The sequence below is a fragment of the Solanum verrucosum genome, unplaced genomic scaffold (assembly GCF_900185275.1).
Source record: "Solanum verrucosum unplaced genomic scaffold, falcon-dt-bn FXZP01000218.1, whole genome shotgun sequence".
Classification (NCBI taxonomy): Eukaryota; Viridiplantae; Streptophyta; class Magnoliopsida; order Solanales; family Solanaceae; genus Solanum; species Solanum verrucosum.
In genome coordinates this window covers 1,687,409-1,708,121 of record NW_026020464.1, presented here as the reverse complement: position 1 = coordinate 1,708,121, position 20,713 = coordinate 1,687,409, and the positions used below count along the sequence as shown (strand labels likewise).

Below are 20,713 nucleotides of genomic sequence, written 5' to 3'. Positions count from 1 at the left end.
CAACAGAATCTAATATTCAATTGGACAATGTCATCATGATAGTACGTTATAAACTCTATGATGATCATAATGTACTTTTAATTCTTAGTAAAGGAAGGCCTAGAACCACTCCTTGTAATGTTCTCTCTGATGATATATGTTATGATGCAAAAAATATTTATAGTGTTTTATAGTCTTCCATTTAACTTCAATTAATTAAGAACTTAACTAATTGAAGGGTAGAGTATATATATCCAAAACTTACCCCTACCTCGTGAAGGTAGAGAGTGTTTTTTTCATAAACCCTCGTCTCGAGTACCAATGTTCATAGATATCCTATTAAAATCAATATTGGCTGATTAGAACCTGTTCTTTTATGTAACATGACTGTTCAATTTTATAGAGATTGAATCTTGCATAAAAAAGCATGTACACTAATCTAGTAACAATAAAAATCCTACACAATTATAATAATTAATATATAGACAAAGAATGCACATGTTACGGAAAATCGAAAATAAATAAAAAATAAAAAAAGGAAATCAAATAAATATATTTGGCTAAAATGAGAAAAACTTCAAATTGGATATATAAAGATATACATAATCAAACTTTCCCTAATTTGGAAGAGAACAAATATCCTTTTCAAATTAGACACTGTATATTCATAGAAACTAAATCATTATAAGGACTGAGAACAAGAAAACTATGTACTATATAAAGGACATAATAATCCTAAAGAATGAACAAGAAAAAACAAAAAGAGAACAAATGGTTTCTTCTATAGTACTACTAAAAATTCCAATCCTTGTCCTATTTTTTTTGTTCATCACTTGTTTATTTGTAGCTTCTGAACCAGAGAGATACATTATTGACATCTACGATTCCATATCCTTCAAGAATAAGTTACACTTAGAGTGTGACTTAAATGGATTGCAATATGTACCAATTACACTAACACAAGGCACGAGTAAGACTTTTACAGTCGACGTTGACCTCCCGAGACCTGGTGGTAATTACGTGTTGTCATGCTTCATGGATTATGGAGCTGGTAAATATTATGGAGATAGTTGTGTTTTCTTTGATTACCAGAGAGATAAGAGTAGGTGTGCTAACAAAAGATGCACTTGGCAGATTAATGAGAATGGAGCATTTCTACTACTTAGGTTCTATGAATGGGAAGAAGAAGAAGAAGGAATTTAATATCATACTTAGGTTCTTTGTTTCATTGGTGAATAATATTTGGTAGTTTCTTCTCAGATGAATTTCTACATCTCTAAATATGTTTATTTAAAAGGCATTATTAACTGAAATGTTGCACAAGAAATTGATCAAAGTAACTGTCAAAGAAAGTCGCAAAAAGTTTTTTGTCACACTGTCAGTGTAGTTTACTTGAGAGGAGGATCTATCGAAAACAACTTCGATAAGGCTGCGTAAACCCCATCCTCCTCAGCCCCCACTTGTAGAATTATACCAAATATGATGTGTTCTAAGAAATATGGCAAGCAAGTTTCAAACTCTCTAGAATATATAGAGTATGAGCAATGCTTTTTGACAAAGTTGAATTGGATTTTGCTAATGACATGATAATCATTAGTATGTTCTTCATTAGTTTTCCACTATCAATTGAATTCATCTTATTATGCAAAGCATTATATACGTCCTTGTCCTATAGTTTTTAATGGTCATTCATAAGACTTGGACTCGGCACTGGAATTCATCAAAGAGATCTTTATGTGCTGAATGTCTAATTACCCAAATACCACTTGACTTACAAAATTTCAAGATGTTCACTAAAATAACATTCATTTTCTCCAACAGTGTACAAGTACTTTTGTTTTAACTATGCCAATTCTGAACTTGCTTCACTTATATGTAAATAGAAGTACAAAGAAAATCATACCGTGCTATCTTGAGTTCAACCAAAACTAAACTTAGAGAATTATAGACAAATTTAGAGATGCACCATTATCCATAACAGATTAAGTCCAATGCAAATACCTGATAATAATTTGCATCAGTCACTGCAGAAGTGAACTATTCCAGTAGAAGTTAGCCACTGTCAGCAAGGCTCACTAAGTGGGTAACCACATCTTCCAGGTGAGAGAAGTGAGTCAAGAATTTTTCGCGAATATCAGTGGAGTCGAAATGGTTATGCTTCCACTCGGAAAGAGCATCACCCATAACCTTCATGCCATCTCTCAGTAATTCCACTCCTTTGGTAACTCTGTTAGGAAATTTTCTTTTTCTATTGGGTTGCTTTTCATTGTCAACCTCCATGGGATCACAGACCATAAGCTTCGGATCAACATCTTTTATCTTTTTCAAGGTCTCTTTCAGCATTTGACCATCCATAGCAAACATGTTAACTGTGTCCGGACAAGGTTTTATCTTTGGACATGCTGATTCCTTGTCAAGAAATGTTTTCAGGTCAGACATAAATCTCTCCTCATCAGCTTCTTTTCCTGTTGCCAGATCAAACGAAAGAGCTGCATCTTCAGGTACATATCTCCAGAGATGATTACAACTACTGCGAGCAGCAAAATATCCAAAGGCTGTGATAGTGAGGTGAACAAGTGCCCAGTGTCGCTCTCTAAGTAACATGTGATACAGCTCCCACACAGCTGAACTCACTGCATTGTCCTCTCGGTCTTCCAATTCAATCTCACCAAGGCCAGCCATAAAAGATGACAAGTTTGGTTTGCATTGAAATAATTTTCCATCTGATAATGCTGGTCCAGAGATGAAGAGGTTCTGAAGGGCCAAAATGACTTCTTCCATCTCATTGGAAGTATACAAATGCTTCATGTTAGAAATGATTCCTAGTGTCTCACTAAGAAGCCTGCGGTATTTATCCTTTATTTTGATATCTGAACAATCTCTATACTTGTGAATAATAGCAGCAAGGAACTTTATAGTCTTCATCTCAGCATCTGATATGCTGATTAGGCTGCAACAAGAAAAAACAGGAAAAAAGGAACATATTGAATCTAAGTTGGTAATTTGAACTTATCAATAGTAAAAACATAGATAGTGTCTTATAAAAGCTACATCTATTACAATTATAGAGCAGAGGCCAAAAGCACACTAACACTGATAGTCATTTGCTTTATAACTAAAACACCAACTTTCTAAGTCTTTTATTTTATCACTCAATGCAGGTAATAAGAAAAAGTTTAAATAGTTCTGTTCCACAATAAGCTTAAAACTGTAAATTTCAACATTCCGTGTTTCTGTTTAACAAGAATAAACATTTGTAGTTAGCCAATTAAGTTTGGAGAATTAGCCAATTCATGCAAAGGAGCTGATCACATACCGAAACTGCAGAGCGGCAGAAAGAGCAAAAACTGGAGCACCATAAACAGCAGAGCCGCCTTCTCTCGGTAGTGTACCCCCAAAACTCCCAAGGAAGTTAAAGTATTGAGTTACAATTTGTTGCTTTGCCTCACTTCTCAATTTTTCTGAAAGTGCATTTAGTGGGAATCCCTCCATAAGCAAGGCTAAGTAAGTAACTGATGAATAGGTTGATGTGTTATATGCAAGCACTGTCTTATAAACTTTATCTACCATAGAATTTGGACCAGATGTAACGAGCACACAGAGAAATCTCGCCATTTTTCTGACGAGACTATCAGGATTTAGTGCAACGTCAGGAGCTTCTGTGTACTTCATTAATGAGCAGAACTTTTCAATAATGTCATCTACCACAACTCCGTCAGCGTGACGTGAGATAAAGCACCAAAGTTCAGTAACAATCTCACGACAAAGAAAGTGGGGATGAAAAAGGTTTTCAAGAAGAAAAGACTCTATTTCACACCAAGCTTGACTTGAAGAGGTAACTATCATGAAGGTTTTCAAGGCATTAATAATGAAATGGAACAGGAGCTCATCAGATTCTTGTTTTTGTCTAGTACGAGACATTGTAGGAAGTTCCAAGACAAGAATGGAAGAATACACATCTTTATCAGTGCAGATGCACAATAACCATCCAAGTTTTCTAGCCATCCCTAGTCTTGCATCATCTTCAATATCAGGTGAGTTTTTCAGAAGATTAACAAACAAGGCTACTCGACCAATAAATAGTATCTTTGCTCCCTGCATAGTGCCAGAACTTACAGAAAATATTGCACTCATGCTACTAGCTTCGTTAATATTGCACCCTATGGGGACATTATCCAAATCAGTTTCATCGCCAAACAACCACTCCAAAATTTGAAATTTCTGCTCTGATTTCACTTGAGCTGAGTTAAGGAAAGAGTTAAGCATATGAAAGGATGTCGGCTCCAAGATTTCTGAAATTGCATCACCAGCAAATTTGAGCTGCTCATCTTTAATGAGGAATATTCTAAAGGTTGAGATCATTATGACAGATAATATTATATCTTTGAACACATAAAATGCCTCGGATGGGTACTGAGAGATAATTCGCACAGCATTAATCAAGTAAAACTTGACTGGAAGGAACACTCTTCTAGCTTCCATTGCAGAAACTGCTTCTTTCAATGGGGATGACCAAGTCTCAGCCGCACATCTCAAAGACCCATTAGCCAGAGAAATAAGAGTCAGAATAATGTCTCCTACATTCAACTTTACAGCCAAAGAACCCTTGCCAAGCTGAAGTAAGTTAACTACACCTTTCCATGACAGATTAATTAAGCTCACAAGATTTCCTCCATCATTAGCTGCAAGGATGCCCAACTCACACAACTTCTCAACCGTAAATTTCATTATCTTGTTGACATGATCTGCACTTTCAGCCTCTTCACTTTCCATAACTTTTCTTTCCTCCTCCATCTTAAGGTAAGAATCCCAGTTTATGCCATGGGAATATACCTTACACAATCGTATCAGAGCATCAAGAACTTCCAATGCAATTTTCTGCACGTCTGAACCAAATGAGGAAATTGCCTGGAGATAATCACGAAAGTTTAGAGCAGTAAAGATAATAAAAGCAAACAGGCCTTAACAGTACAACTAAAGATAATAACAGCATATACCTACGTCTGTATTCTGCATGTATTGACTATTACATCTGCTTATGAGAATAAGAAGGCATTTTCTGTATCATATTTGCTAGAGATTGTTCAGAAGGAAAAGATGGGAAAAGGATATGAGTGAAACATGAAATGGTGGTACAAATGCTTTCTTTTTATCCATTTCATTTTAATTAATGGAAGTAGTATGACTGCTTCCATACGACCAAGCCCTATATTGTGTGCAATGTATGGTTAAATCCAATATTATGATTTTTGAGAAGTTAATCTGCTGAAATTTGGTTGAGAAATTTTTTTCAATTCAAGAATATGCAAATCATTGTGACTTTCAACCAACTTTCAGTAGGTTTGGACATCATCTCTCAATTTATATTTCTATTACAAGTCTAACGAAATCAAGCAATTTATTGCGTTCTCGTTACTCGAAATAGTTGCCAAGTGGCGTGCACCCTGTTGCTTTTACTACTACAAAAAATAGGAGACATTTGACCCAGTTTTTGAGATCAAAGTGGCTAATATAATAAAAGTTTAACTCAAATGCCAAACTGCTGCAATGGCATGGTGGCAGGTACTTGGACAAACAAAAGGTTCTGCAGCAGGTTTGGGCATAATAATGACAATGTTTTTATGCAGTGCTAACGATTTAATATTTAGAGTATCACAAATAACAATTTTAGCTCCATGGTGGAAGAGTTTCTTGACATTTTTGTGGTAAGAGACTTGTCCTTTCCAGAAGAGGGGAAAAGGCTAAAATAAAAGTACTCACGTGAAACACGACATGCGGAGCAGTATAAATAAGAAATCAATACCTTCATTGCTAAAATACAATCCTTTATAAGGTTTAATTCCTCCAAGATGAAATTTTCAATAATAGACATTAACCCCTTGTCAACCGCAATGGGGTATCTGGTCAAAGCTGCGAAAATAGAGGCAGAGTAGCCAAGCAAATCCAATAGCAACTGATAAGAAACAAGATCTGTTAGAAAAGTACAACTTGATCGCCGTGTCAGACACTACATGCATTTCAAAGTTAAGGAAACTTACATTTGAAGGAAATGCAAAGGCAAATAAAACAACCACCAGCTAATTGTCTAATGCTAGAAACATGACTACAGAATCCACAAGGGGATTCCACTTTGCACAGTTCAGGTTGGATGTTTAGCCAGTTAAATCAATCAGCTTCATGACACACAACAATAATGTTATCAACAGGTAAACTCAACTCATGTGGTCCAGTTCAGTTTAAAGTGTTACAGATGATTTGGTCAGTTTTGTTTGGGTGACTACACTTGTGTATCCATGTGGTGCTAGTACTTGACATTGCCATGCCAGACACTGCTACTAAAAAATGCAGTGAATTTATCAAAGTTGGAATGGAGAAAAAATTCATATTATAAAGAAAAAAAAGGTCTACCTGCTAGGGAAAGCAACAGAAAAGAGTACCTTCACCGCTTTCACAAGACAAGAAATTATAATCTTTTGATTGTTATGCAGATGGACGACTATGATATAAAGTTCAGACTCAAATAAAGAAAATTGCAATTAGATTGATCTCAAGGACTCAAAGGATATATGAGAACCTCTCTTAAAAATGTACAACCAAATCCAGATTTATCAGTGACTTGTTTTAGTATACTAAAAGGTAATGATTTGACCTGATAAAAGAGGCTGCTATGTTCTTCTTCAGGTGAGTCCTGAGTCGACATGAGTGTCATCTGTAGATGCTTTTTACACCATACAGCAGCCTAGTGATTAAGAACTTAATATAAGCAATATGTATAATCATGAATACTGACTACATAATTAAGAAGATGAGGAATAAAACAACACTTACTTTGGCTCCCAGACCTAGAAACTGTCCTAGGCTTGCAGATATGTCTGACGGCAAATATTTTGCAGCCACGTGCAAAATGGTTTTGTTCAATTTGCATTGAGAAATGTCAAGACATGTGAAGTCTTCCCAGAGTGTCCAGTAAAATGTTAAGGTAGATAACAAAGTAGCTACTAAAATGAGATCAAATGAGCTGTTTTACTTAACCAGAAGAATGAGATCCACATCTTCCGGAATACATATATTTGGTTGCAACATCATTCATAAAACATGAAGAGAAAGAGAAGCTGACTTGGTTTAGTGTAGCTCGCATGTATTCATTCGAACAAAGCCCTTATCTATTATCAGGAGTTCTGTTTTCTTAGAAAAATAAACAAGTTAAACATCAGCAAAGAAGAAATCATGGAAAGTCATTTCAAGCCTAGGAAGATCAGCTCTCTCAATCAAATTTTCTTGTAGTCTCTGTGTGATTATAGAAAATCATTTCTTGTAACTGGATTTTGGAATTCCTACACCAATGGCAATGATTGAACCACAATCTAGTTCCTAGTTTATTATTCTTTACAGACAACAAATGAATTCTCTATTTCATCTCTTCTTATTTTTATAACCGTTCTGTCCAATCAACTTGCGCGCACCTCGGCTAATATTGTGGGATACATGTCACCTCCCACCAACATCAGGAAGAAATCACCTAGTGTTTTTGTCTCATGATTCCTTTTACAAGGAAATCTAAATTTTCCTTTCTGAATCCAATTAATCTATGCACTGCACTGTGAAATCAAGAAAAGTATGTCTAATAGTCATCAGGATACTTGTAAGGATTCTATAAGAGAAGCCACTTCTGATTTCTCGGTCAAATCTAGCTCACCAAGTTCATCAAGCAATTCAACACGATTCTCAACAACCTGTCGGATAGAAATGACACTATTGAATCAAACTTAGGATGTAAATAACTAGAAAATTATATCAAGGAATAACTTAAGATTAGCAAAAAGCTAAGAGTTATTAGGTATGATCCAAGAAAACATTTAACATAGTGAAAGCCATCAAGTAGAGAAAACAAGTATAAAAAGCATCCGAAAAGAACAGAAAACATAGATATATTAGTCAGGAGGAACAATGTCCATGAAGCTACAAATGCTTCCATGAAGAAACTGAAATTTCTACATGCTTATTACTAGAGAAGGTTCCCTAATAACATTTTAATTTCGCAGACTCAACGCATTATCTACAAACAGAACATCGGACAACAATCCTGCCTCATATTTAATCTAGAATAACTTATAGATAATCAAACTACACCTCATAATAATGAAATTATAGGAAATAAACTTCTGAAACTACTAGGGAACTTTTAAACACGTGATGAGGAAATGATACAACAATTGAATCAAATGACTAAACATGATATAAGTCAGTTTGCTCTAGGGCACCAAAGAGTGGGAAACAAGTTGAATCTAGTCAAAAATTACTGAAACTAAACCCTAAATAACAATTTACACTATTTCCAACAGCAATTTCATCAAAATGTGACTCACAATAACGAAATTTTAGTGAATTAACTTCTGAAAATGAGTAAATTTGCAGAGAAAACAGTGTAAATCAGTTGAATCAAATGACAAACTGAAATCAGTCAATTTGACCTCGACACAATCAACATCGGGCATCTAAAGTGCGAAACTAAACCCAATAACAACGTACAACTACTTCCAGTATCAAACTGCAACTCATAATAACAAAATTTTATCGAATTAACATCTGAAAACGAGTAAATTTACATCAAAAGCAGTGCAAACAGTTGAATCAAATGACTGAAATCAGTGAATTTGACCTCTACACTATCAACACAGGGCAGCTAAAGTGAGAAACTAAACCTAAAAACTACTTCCAGTATCAAACTGCAACTCATGATAACGAAATTATATCGAATTAACATCTGAAAACGAGTAAATTTACATAGAAAACAGTGCAAACAGTTGAATCAAATGACTGAAACTAAAATCAGTCAATTTGACCTCTACACAATCACCACAGGCGCCTTAAATGAGAAACTAAACTTAAAAACAACGTAACACTAGTTCCAGTATCAATATGCAACTCATAACAACGAAACTACAGCGAAATAAATTCTGAAAATACAAGGAATTTATAAAAATGATACAACAGATGAATCAAATGAGTGAAATTAGAGGAAAAAAGCTTACATCTGATGATTTGATGGCTTCGACTAAGCTTTGTAGATCTCTGCCGGATTTTGAATTTGAGTTCTTCTTCATCTTCTCTCCGTGTGTGAATTTTTCTTCCCAATTTTTCCCGCCTTAGGGATGGGAAAATTATTTATAGTGAGAATGAGAGGGACTTGAAGATTAATTTATACGTTTTTGTTAGTACCCTTTGATTTAAGTTTATTTACATAGTGATACCTGTTCGATTTAGTATTAGCACAGGCACCCCATTTTAATTTATTTTTATGTTTTTGCATCCGTTCACTATTTTGAGGATGAAATGTTTTTTTATATTATTTATAATTTGAATAAAAAGAAATATTTTTTGCGAGTATTTTTAGTTTTTTATATATAGATCATTTATAGTACGTTGTATTTTTGTTGATCTACGTGAGAAAGAATCATATAACCAAATTAACATTTATATTGGAGTGCAAATTTAAATTTCTTATACGATATAGATTAGGCCTAACTTAACTTTTATATCGAAGCCGAAGGATTTCAAGATAAGGGTGTTACCCCTTAACTTAGGATTTACTCTAGCTTATCTCAAATCAATTTTTTTAAGTCTTTTTATTTGTAAGATTATATTGGATGAGAAGAAACCCTCACTTACGTCTAAATTGTGACTTTGGTTAAAATTATACCAAAATTAAAATCAAACCAAACTAATCAATATGAAATATTCCAACAATATTATATCGAGCAATCGAAATTTTAAATAGTAAGCAGTGCATGTACATATATATAATTAACTTGGAAGATCACAAATACTCATTCACAATAAAGGTTCAAGCACATGTATAATAAACATAAGTAATTTCATAACTTATATCTCTTTATTTATGACTTATTTATCCTTTGTACTATAGTACAAAAGAAAATATTATTTCGAATATTATTGCGTCATATTACAATTAAGTACGTGACCTTTTTTACTAGTCATGACTCATGACTAGTAAAAGCCTGGGAAAACTTTCCTTGTCATCCAAGGCTTGACACTAGGACTAGGGATTGGAACACTTTCATCGGTACCACTAGAACCCTGACCTGCACCACAACCAATACCTTGGCCTGATCCTCCACCACGTTGTCCTCGATCACTACCTCCACCTCCACCTCCTCCACCACCACCACCGCCTCCACCACTTCTTCCCCATCCAGAACCACTACCACTTCCATAACCATAACCACCTTTTGTACCAGCTCCTTCACCTCCTCCTCCTCCACCACCTCCTGCACCGCTATCTCCACCAGGTAATGGTGAAGACGCGGGGCTAATTGGGTAAGGAACGACCACTAGATCAGGATGAGTGCCTGAAATTTGATGAATATTAATGTTCATCATCATGAGGAAAAATGCTAACACCAACAACAATAATTGAGCCATGTCTCTCAAACTATGAAAATTAAACCACTTTGAATGCTTATATTTGTTGAGTAGACAATGCACATATATATACGTAGAAAAAACTATGTACCTCACGTGAATTGACAAGTATGAACATATTTTACATACCAAAAAGACCCTTTTTTGGGGGTAAAAGTGACATAATCTTTGCCTTATTAGCTGCTTAATTCTACAAAGTGAAGATTGAATTCTAAGTAAAAGAAGAAAGAAAGAAATTAAGGAAGAAAGTGTATCGACTAATAATGTGTTACAAACAGAAAGTGACGCAAAATAATCAAAGAAAGCCAGAATCTCAGGGCCTTTGAGAACTTTTGCACCATTTGGACAATAATTAGACAGAAATTTTATCGTTCTCGTTTGTCTAGAATTTTTTTGATTGCTGTAACGAAATATTATTATAAAGAACATATAATATGATATAACAATATAACATCTCAGGATTATATTGCTTTGACAATTCAGTGTTGTATATGACGTTTTTGTGCATTTCAATACATTATATATTTGACTATAATAGCTTAGTTATTAGAAATTCAAAATTTTCAAGCTAGCTTTGAATAATCGCCAATGGGAGCTTTCGATCAAGATCTTCTTGTCTCACCAGTTTGGGCTCTCACTCGAATCAGAACGATAGAACCTTTATGCATTTGGTTCTTTTTTTCCTTCCGTCCCATATTAATTGATCATTATACTAAAAATAGTTGTCACATATTAGTTGGTTACTTTACTAAATCAAGAAAGTATTAATTATATATTTTTTCTTATATTACCCTTGCAATTAATTCTTTTTTAAAATGTTCACATTTGTTTGTAAATTTCCCAAGATGTTTTTAAGGGATAAATTAGTAAAAAAAAAAAATCTTATTTATGATTTCTTAAGCATCGTGCAAAATAAAAAATGATCAACTAATATAGGACGCGCGTTGGGAGTATGTAGTTTGAGTATAGGATAAAAAGGAAACAATAATTTTCAGCCAGAAACATATAGTAGATGATAACTTGATAACTTAGAAACAAGTCAAACCAACATGACTTCTAATGACTTGAAAATTGAACCTAAACAAAGTAGTAAATGTCCTAATTAACTTAGGAAAATACTACTAATACATGAAAACTTCAAAAATACAAACGTAGGATAATAATTAGACATGCATGCACTACTAAAATAAAGTTTCATTAGACAAAATTACAACAACAAATTAAAATGTTCCTAGGGTTTGATACCACCAATGCCACCAATACCACCAACTCCACCACCAACACCTAGACCACCACCACCACCAAGTCCTCCAACACCACCAACACCGCCACCAAATCCACCAAGACCACCTAGCCCTCCGATTCCACTAGCACCGCCTATTCCACCAGCGCCACCAATGCCACCAAAAGTAGGCAACACACCACCATAACCACCAATTCCAGCCCAACCACCAACTCCACCAAATGAGATGAAATTCTTTTTGTCATCAAGGCCTTTGCTAGGTGTTGGAGCTTTACTTATAACCTCCGTGTTTACCGTTACACCCTCACTCTGAGCCTGAAGCAGACAAATTAGGAACTACTTTTGTTAGAAATATATCAGCAAAAGAACGTAACGATGCATGCTACAATATATAATGTTTAATTTTTACACTATCAGATCACGAAAAAATAAGTATATGAGATAACCGTCCGTAAAAGTTGGAAAATAAAGTCAAGTTAATTAAATTACCTCTTGTAACAAGTAAAAACAATTCGTTAATGTAACGATATTTTGTGCTCTTATAAATTCATAAGCCAAAATTTTAACATTAAGGGTTCTGAATTTTACTTTGACGATTTCAAGTGTTAATAACTAGGTCGTAAACTAAACATTTGTACATGTTTAATACAAATACACTATATATTTGAGCAAAATTATTGGGTTCATCAAATCTGTACTCGGGCTTCTTATTATATTTATATATATATATAGTAAAAAAAAATAGTGACGGACAACTTCTATCGCTAAACAACGAACCTGAGGAATGTTTCTTGCAGTAACAACATGGACAAGTACTACAAGTGAAAACACAAACATTATGTACCAATTACTTGCCATTTTTTCACTCTAAATTATTACCCCTCTCTCTCACACACAAGAAAAAATAAGGTAATTTTTTTTACTTCTATTGTTGTGTATAAAAAATGGTGATGAGGGGTATTTATAGGAAGGAAAAAAGGGAGGGGACAGTTGTGAGAATTGAAGAAATTAAATAGGATACTATATAGTAAATGAAGGGTATTAAATAAAGCCTTAACAATCTCGAGAGTGGTCTTTTTTCTGTGTATTGACTATTGATATGACAGAGTTAGGTGGACCAAAAATCAAAAACAAATTCCAAAGGTATGATAATTTTATGTATTTCACGTTATTCAAGCCATTCAGAGGCCATGCATGTAACTCTCATTGCTCTTTGCATGACACTTGTTGCTTCTTAAGTAGGACCATTAGAAAAGAATCATTGAAAGTGTTGTTTCAGAAATAGATAGTTAGCATACTCAAATTTAAATTTAATCGGATCATAATATGAATATCGATTATTGCATAGGAAGAAAGAGTGAAGTCATTTAGATTAAAGATATATTTTCTTTAGCATGATTATAAAGTGACTTATCAATCGCTTCAATGCATTTTGTATCGAGTTTGTTGCATAAGGCTTATTTAGTATAGTTTACATTTTTGTGTGATTTGCAAGCTATTACATTGTGGGGGATTTACTCAGTGCGCACCATAGAGTGATCACCCGAAGGGTAGAATTGTGACAGAAGTTGTAGCGGCTGCAGATTATCTGAGTTTTCTGAAAGTACACTCGAGGGTGTGGACTAGTGGTCAATGAAATGGTTGAGAACCCTGAGATCTCAGGTTCAAAACTCAGCGGTGACGAAAAAACACTAGGTGATTCTTCTATTTGCCTTAGTCTTGGTGGATAGAGTTATCCTGTTGTTGATGAGAGGTGGCCTAGACACCACGATCTATTAAAAAAAACACTACAAAACTATTTAAAAACTCCTAAAATAAATTAATTCAAATAAGCTTTTAATTAAATACTATCACATAAATTGAAACGCAGAAAGTAAGTTTTCATACTTTTCTTTTCATTTAGCTCATTTTACAGTCTCATTAAAGGGAAACAAATGAAATAGAAAGCAAGTTTTTTCTCTGACTTGGAATGTAGGCGACCAGCTACATGTAGCAATTAGAATGCAGTAAAACACATTAATATGTTGCACAACTTTGAACAACCATTTTTCTTGACCCATTAATTAATGAACTTCTACTATATTCTAGTTGGGTGGTGTGTGGGGTGCGTGAGTTCGTAACAGATAATATGTCGTACAAATTTAAATTAATCGGGATTGTATAATGAAAAAAATGACTACTATTTGGGATCAAATAATATTTAATCGTGTTTATTTTTTATTTCGAACGATCGCTATATACTTTTCTCTAATAGTCGTAATCCTATGTTCTAATTTAATCAGCTAATTAGTATACCTTATTTACCAATGATTTGTTGCAATTTGCATAATGAAACCTCTTAGTAAGACGAATTCATTGCTCACTTACAATTTAATTTTTTAGGATAACTTATATTAATCCCACTAGTTTAGAAGCTAATTAATTACTTAGATACACTATAGTTTGCAATAATATTACGTAGCTTACTAGATTTTGGTGCCTCCAGATATGTCCAGATACATGTATCTCAGATACATGAGGTCAAATTTACGTGTAATTTGTTCTAAATACATTGTATCCAAGTGGATCTGCATTATCTGGAATACATATCAAATCTCGCTCACCTCTCTCCACCTCGTTCGTCACTCTCCCATGTATCTGGTATCCCATATATACATGTGAATAACTCAAAATACATGTATCTACTGTGATTCGTCTGTATATGGGATACATAGGAATCTCAATCGCTTCTCTCCTCAATCTCGCTTGCCTCTCTCACTATTTTTGTATATCTGGTAGCAAAAATACATGTATCTAAGTGTAAGATAAGTAGAAAACTCTTAATTAGTGATAAGATACATAATAGATTGAATATATATATATAGGAGAAATTAGTTATATAGTCATAATACCTAACATATTTAGTCAAAACAACAACACTTTAAAATATTTATTTAAAATGACAGAATGCCAATATTTTCAAAAATAATTTGTATTCATATTTTATTATTTATATTTCCTTTTATTAATCAAAAGAGTCCATAATTGGATCAAATTCTAACCAATAACAGATTAAAAATAAAAAACAAATACAAAACTATCCATTAATATCTTCCCACATCTTAGACATTTCCCACCTTTCATGTTTCACAATTAAAGTTTTTGTTTTCCCTCAATTTTCACGTTTTTAGATTCTCTTTCTTCAAGTTTTTTGCTCACATTGAAACACAAGATATTCAAAGCTCGATTCTTCAACAAAATTGGTGGATTAATTCAAGGGATTAATCGGTTGGTAAACAAAATCTAGAGATTAATTCAAGAAATTTTGAATTTGGTAAAGGTAATATCGATTAGTTATTTAGATTTCTTTTGGTTTGTTTTCAATATCACCATCTATGGTTTTATTTAGAATTGTACATATTACGGATTTTCAGTTAATTTTTTTTATTTTTATTCAAGTTTGTTTACATATTCGTCTAATATTTATGTATTTCAGATTTTTAGTCGTTTAAACAATTTTTTTCTAATTTCGTTTTAATATTTCAGAAATTCCTCCAAGACGTGATTACTAGCATATGAATGGTGGTTAGAATCTCTTCATGGTATTGGCACTAAGGGATCTGGGATCAATTTCAATGGCCCCATTAAAGGTGCCACAAGTTTCCCCCAAGTTATTCTTACTACAGTTGCTTTCAATAGAACTTTGTGGCATTGGATTGAATCGGCTATTGCAGTTGAGGCAAATGCTATGTATAATACGAGATTCATTTCAATATGGATGCTAAATTGTATGTCAAATTGATCTGTAGTTCTTGAAGAATCATATTTGTATTCATTTATTTTTTTCACAGCGTAATGTATTTTTTCGAGAATTTTATTTCCTTTCCTAAATTGTATTCATTACAATATTTATGTGTATTTGTATTCATTATGATTTTCATGTTTGGGTTTGTATAATGACATTTGTATTTCTTTATTAGTTTGTATTCATTCTAATAAGTATGCCAAATGAAATGCAAATTATTAAAATTTCGTTGACAAACAACTTTGGAAGAAGAATTCACAACTCAAACTTCGATATAATCGGTGTTCTCCAAAACTGAAACTTTCTTTTTTTATTATGTTTTCATCATAATTGTATACCAACAACTTTTGCATTTTATGTGCTCACTTTACCATTCAAATTAAAACTTAAAACTGATATTTTACTTTCATAGTGAAAACTAAAAATTGTATCCGAGTGATCAAAATTGTATTACATAACTACCAAATATATTTTTCTTTTATTTATTACAAAAATGTTATTGATTGTATCCCAATATAATCTAATCATTACATATAAATACGAATTAAGAAATGATACAAACTTATTTGTATTCATTTTGCGTTTGAAATACAAAACGATATTGAAATACATAATTATTTTTGGAATACAAACTGAGCTAGAAAAATAGTTGCTACAATTTTAAAGTGAAATACTAATAAAATAACAAAACTGGATATTGTAATATAAATACAATTATTTTAATACAACTTATTCTATGTTTTTCGAAAATAATATTTTCAGTGAAATAATAATAATATAACAAACTGAAATATAAATACATTTTAGTTTGAATACAACTTAATTGTATCCAATACTTAATTGTATCCAGCAATCACTACAAGTCAACAAAAATTTGTATACAACCACTAATTAGTTGATGTTTTTTACTCCATAGTTGTACGCTGTCCAGAATTGTTATGCTTGTATTCCTATATTACAAAACATCCGTAAAAAACTATAAATCTCAATACATACAAAGATTTCACTTATTTAATCAGAAAAAAAAACAACAATTATACTCGACATATGCGAATATTTCATCCAAAATCGAAAAAAAATACCTGATTGTTTTTCGATTGTTCACTGGATGCGACAAATTTATAGTCCTCAATTTTGAAAATTTTCGTTTCAAAAAATATGCCGTATTCAACTTGAAGAATCTTTGAAAGTTATAAGATGAATGATTCGGAAGACAAACTAAATTATTTTTTTTAAAAAATGATGTTCTTAAGAAGAAAGAAAAAAAAGTCTCGACAGAAAGAAGGAGATTTATAATTTTTTTCAAAAGGTAACTAATTTGTATTTAAAACCTTTTTTGAATTTTTTCGTTCCATGATTTTCTCTTTTCAGTTATTAATTTTTGTATTCTTTCAAATTAATCAAAATAAAATAAATACATAATTAATCCATTAACAAACTAAAATAATGACATTTTTAATAAATAATGAAACTGTTGCTAAGGAGTCCCACTAAAAGATAAAATATTGTTGTTTTGAAAATTTTCCCATATATATTCATTTTTCTAGAGACAAATTGAATTGGGCTCAACAGACTAATGAATGGATCTGAAACAATGTTAATGGCTTGGCGGGCTGAAACATATACAAAATGGGCTCACGATCAAATTTAGACTTGATACCATATGTAAATGAATCCGAACATCCAATACAAACTTCATAACATGGTGAAGTAAAAACTTTCACATGAATATGATGATTGACACGCGTAATTAGGGGTGTCAAATGAGTGGGTTGAGTTGAGATTAGAGATATTAAAATGGGTTGAAATAGAAATCGGATTGGGTAATAATCGTCCCATGGTTTACTTTGGACTTAAATGAGTAAAAAATTGGGTTGGGTCATGACCCGCCCAATTGAACTCACTTAAATTTTAACATATTGTTATTTAACTTTTATAACCACAATTTGAATTTCAACTCAAGAAATAACAAAACTAAGTTACAAATGGATAGATAAATCCTAGAGGGGGTAAAACTTACCTGCACCGGGTGTATACACCAATCCAATACATGCATGCCGTATGTTTAAATTTATAGTTGATTTTACTTAACCTTAATGAATTAACATGTGTTTTACTTCATTAAATTACGTAATAATAAAAATTGCATTTGTTTGGTGTATACATCCGATGCGGATAATTTCTTTCCATTATCCTTCAAATATTACTAATTCAAGCACTTTTTATGATTTGTCACCTCATGACGTGTTAGATTAATATGATCACTCTTAAATTATTACTATTAAAAAATTCAATCCTTAAAATATTCCTAATTTAAGCACTTTTAACGGCTTGTCACCTCTCACGTTAGATCAATTTGATCATCCTTAAAATATTACTTTTAACAAAAATTATCCTTTAAATATTTCTAATTTAAGCACTTTTAACGATTTGTCACTTCATGTGTTAGAGAATGTATACATCATATTCATATGAAAGTTTTTGTAGAGTTAATAATATAATTTTATGGACGACTTCACCTGTTATAAAGTTTGTATATGTTTCAGCCCGTCAAGCCATTAACATTGCTTCAGATCCATTCATTAGTCTGTTGAGCACTTGAGCTCAATTTAATTTGTCTCTAAATAGGATGGGATTTAGATGGGAAATTTTCAAAAATGATGATAGTTTGGGCTTAATTAGAAATTTATAGCTATAGTTTGCTTAATTACGAATTATAGCTACATGTTTGGGGGAAGAGAGATGCAATCGATACTTGAAGAAGAGGATAGAGGCGAGCGAGATATGAGAGAGGGGGGTTGAAAAACAATGAGTGGTTGTCAGCAAGTATGGTCAAAACTTTTTCCATGGCTGCTACAGTGTCTGGGTCAGCGAGATCCCATAGAGGCTCCCTAATCAACTCGTCGAAAAACAACTTCACCCTCCTTGTATCATTTTGTAGTAGTGCAGGTTCAAATATTGATTCAAGTGTACATCCAAACTCCAAGTGATCCGTGGAGATCATTTGATCTTTATCAACTTCACAAGAAAAAACAGCTAGATGACCCTGATGATATTAAACAGATGAAAGAATAAGTAATCTCCATTTCTGTAGTTGAACAAAACATAGCATGTTACTCTCCAATTTACGTAAATATAAAGTGTAAACCTCCCAAAACAACTTGCTTGTAGCCATGGATAAGCTATCAATTGAGACGGTCTAAAATGGACGATTTCTTGATTGGTAATTTTTAATTATACTTGAGAAGGATCATGATGTGAAGATAGAAAGACAATTTCTTGGATATATATGGAGATGCTTGTTTCCCTTTCCATTGATTACGGTAATTGCAAGAAGTAGTAGGACGAAGATAAAAGGAAAACTAAGTCAACATGAAACATTATCATCTAAACTTAAATATCATACTCTGTAAGATTACCTGATTTGGCTCCGAAACATTTCTAAAATCGTAAGATGATGAGCCTTCCACGGAGACAATGACCTCCTTTTCAGTATTACAACTGAGTCTTTCCTTTCCCAAGTACTGTTTCTCCAAATGACTAGTCCCATCACAGGCACGCTCGAGTTCCTGTGGTTTGTACAAGACTTCTCTATTGGCTGAGTCCCCTTCTTGAATCATAATGTTTTCTTCGTCACCGTTTCTCAGCACATGATCATTTGATGATGTTCCAATTTCTTTATCTACTGATAGATTAGAACTCCATGATTTCTGCTGATTGGAATTGACGGTAGATGCAAATGCAGTTGGAGCAGTGGAGATTGATATCCGTGGGCCATCAGCTACTGGGACAGTTTCACTGCTGCTTATATTAGAGAGTAAAACCCTGTCTCTCTTTATTTTTTTAGATGGCCATCGGCGGATTCCGTTTTCTCTACAAATTCGCTTAAATGTGGAGACACTCACTGTAAAAATAAGATTACATAGTAAGATGACCACATATTACGGATATATCTTCAGAGACAGAGTTCCTAACAAGAACAGAAATAGGCTTATTCTGAAAATCCAAGAGGAAGTTGTTGGGTTATGAAGGTAATTAGGTGTCATGCGGAAGCACGATAAATAAAAGTATATTAAAGATATATTATTGATATGATTCGGTCAAACGACCTATGTATTGAAAACTAATATTGGAAAAACATAAATATATTGGGAGAAAATCTCTCATAAACTAAACTCTTAAATAACTACATTGTGGATGATTTTATTGTGTTATGCTATGAGAATAGGGATCTTTAATTTATAGATTTTCAAAAAAATTTCTCTAAAAAATAAATAAATAAAATATGAAAGAATATTATATTTTCCTTTCCAAAAAAGTAAAAACATTTATGATAATATTTTATTTTTTCTTTTAAAAAAAATAAAATTTAAATAAGGTTAGGGCAAAACCGTAACAGAAGCTTACCATCAAGGCTTTCTGCAGCGTCTTCACGCTTCTTGCCAAAATGCTGTTTAAGGTCGTCTAAACTAATTGATCCAACAATTCCCCACTTCTTTTTCAATTTCTTATCCATTTCCTGTATCTTCCGCTGAAATTGCCAGTTATTTGAAACAGGTGAGCTTATCAACGGAAAGGCATCATTAGTAGTGCTAATAATTTCCAACTCCCTTCCAACTTCTTCATCCTGCTCCCCCATCTCTATTGCACCTTAATGAATACACAGAATCCATATTTATAGATACTTGCATTTGACTTTTTGACTTTTGAAATAGCTTTGGAAAGGGCCAGAGAGTTTTATAAGGGGTCAGAGGGTTCGATTTACATACTTACTCCGTTTCAAAAAGATTGAGTATGTAAATTGAACCCTCTGGCCAGAGGTTTGATTTGACATGAAATTTAAAAAAATAAATAAAATTTTTGAATTTTGTTATTTAAAATTAAAGTTATCTCAAATGTATAAAATTGTTTTTTAATCTTGTAGCCTTAAATATGTCAACTGAAAAATTGAAATTAAAATGTTATAAAAAAAAGGAAAGAAGTCATTGAAGTCTTTTTTTTTTTTTTTTTAAATTGAGAGATTTTGAAATAGCTTTTGAAAGGGCCAGAGGGTTCAATTTACATACCTGCATTATTGAAAGAGCTTTCTCTTTTTTTTTCTTTTTTTTTATGTTCACGTGATAGCGATAAGGATCAAATGGTTCTTTTTTTTAATTTAATTTATAGTATTGTTTTAAGAAGGATCAAACGGTCCAATTTAACAGTTTCGCCGAATAAACAAAAAGAAATGCATTCACACTTTGTATGCTATAACTATAGTTTGC

At 32.8% G+C, this 20,713-nt stretch overlaps 3 protein-coding genes across 4 annotated transcripts; all 3 read right to left on the bottom strand.

Moving 5' to 3' along the window:
- Positions 1 to 1,794: 1,794 nt before the first annotated feature.
- Positions 1,795 to 9,085, bottom strand: LOC125808726 (uncharacterized). Of its 2 annotated transcripts, XM_049488380.1 has the most exons (7): positions 9,012 to 9,085; positions 7,620 to 7,712; positions 6,808 to 6,942; positions 6,629 to 6,718; positions 5,783 to 5,932; positions 3,296 to 4,887; positions 1,795 to 2,929 (listed from the first exon to the last, which is right to left on the bottom strand). In XM_049488380.1, the coding sequence occupies exons 1-7, from the start codon at positions 9,081 to 9,083 to the stop codon at positions 2,032 to 2,034; spliced, it is 3,030 nt and encodes a 1,009-aa protein (XP_049344337.1). In that variant the 5' UTR covers positions 9,084 to 9,085; the 3' UTR covers positions 1,795 to 2,031. The 2 variants fall into 2 exon arrangements, with proteins under 2 accessions (XP_049344337.1, XP_049344338.1); XM_049488381.1 differs by lacking the exons at positions 7,620 to 7,712; positions 9,012 to 9,085 and having other exon boundaries at positions 6,629 to 6,732; positions 6,808 to 6,934.
- Positions 9,086 to 9,987: 902 nt separating this feature from the next.
- Positions 9,988 to 10,422, bottom strand: LOC125808710 (glycine-rich cell wall structural protein 2-like). The gene has a single exon (XM_049488365.1). It carries the CDS (start codon positions 10,420 to 10,422, stop codon positions 9,988 to 9,990), a length of 435 nt encoding a protein of 144 aa, XP_049344322.1.
- Positions 10,423 to 11,521: 1,099 nt separating this feature from the next.
- On the bottom strand, positions 11,522 to 12,527 carry LOC125808784 (glycine-rich protein 23-like). Its single transcript, XM_049488447.1, has 2 exons — positions 12,443 to 12,527; positions 11,522 to 11,980 (listed from the first exon to the last, which is right to left on the bottom strand). The coding sequence occupies exons 1-2, from the start codon at positions 12,521 to 12,523 to the stop codon at positions 11,654 to 11,656; spliced, it is 408 nt and encodes a 135-aa protein (XP_049344404.1). The 5' UTR covers positions 12,524 to 12,527; the 3' UTR covers positions 11,522 to 11,653.
- Between the last annotated feature and the right edge of the window lie 8,186 nt (positions 12,528 to 20,713).

Bases quoted from the DNA above. Each gene is read 5' to 3' on its own strand.
- LOC125808726 (XM_049488380.1), bottom strand. From the start codon at position 9,083: ATGAAGAAGAACTCAAATTCAAAATCCGGCAGAGATCTACAAAGCTTA. The intron at 6,943-7,619 runs GTATCCTGATGA...ACATTTTACTGG, and splicing joins CTCTTATAGAATCCTTACAA to ACACTCTGGGAAGACTTCAC. The intron at 6,719-6,807 runs GTAAGTGTTGTT...CTTAATCACTAG, and splicing joins TTCTAGGTCTGGGAGCCAAA to GCTGCTGTATGGTGTAAAAA.
- LOC125808710 (XM_049488365.1), bottom strand. From the start codon at position 10,422: ATGGCTCAATTATTGTTGTTGGTGTTAGCATTTTTCCTCATGATGATG.
- LOC125808784 (XM_049488447.1), bottom strand. From the start codon at position 12,523: ATGGCAAGTAATTGGTACATAATGTTTGTGTTTTCACTTGTAGTACTT. The intron at 11,981-12,442 runs GTTCGTTGTTTA...TGTCTGCTTCAG, and splicing joins CTGCAAGAAACATTCCTCAG to GCTCAGAGTGAGGGTGTAAC.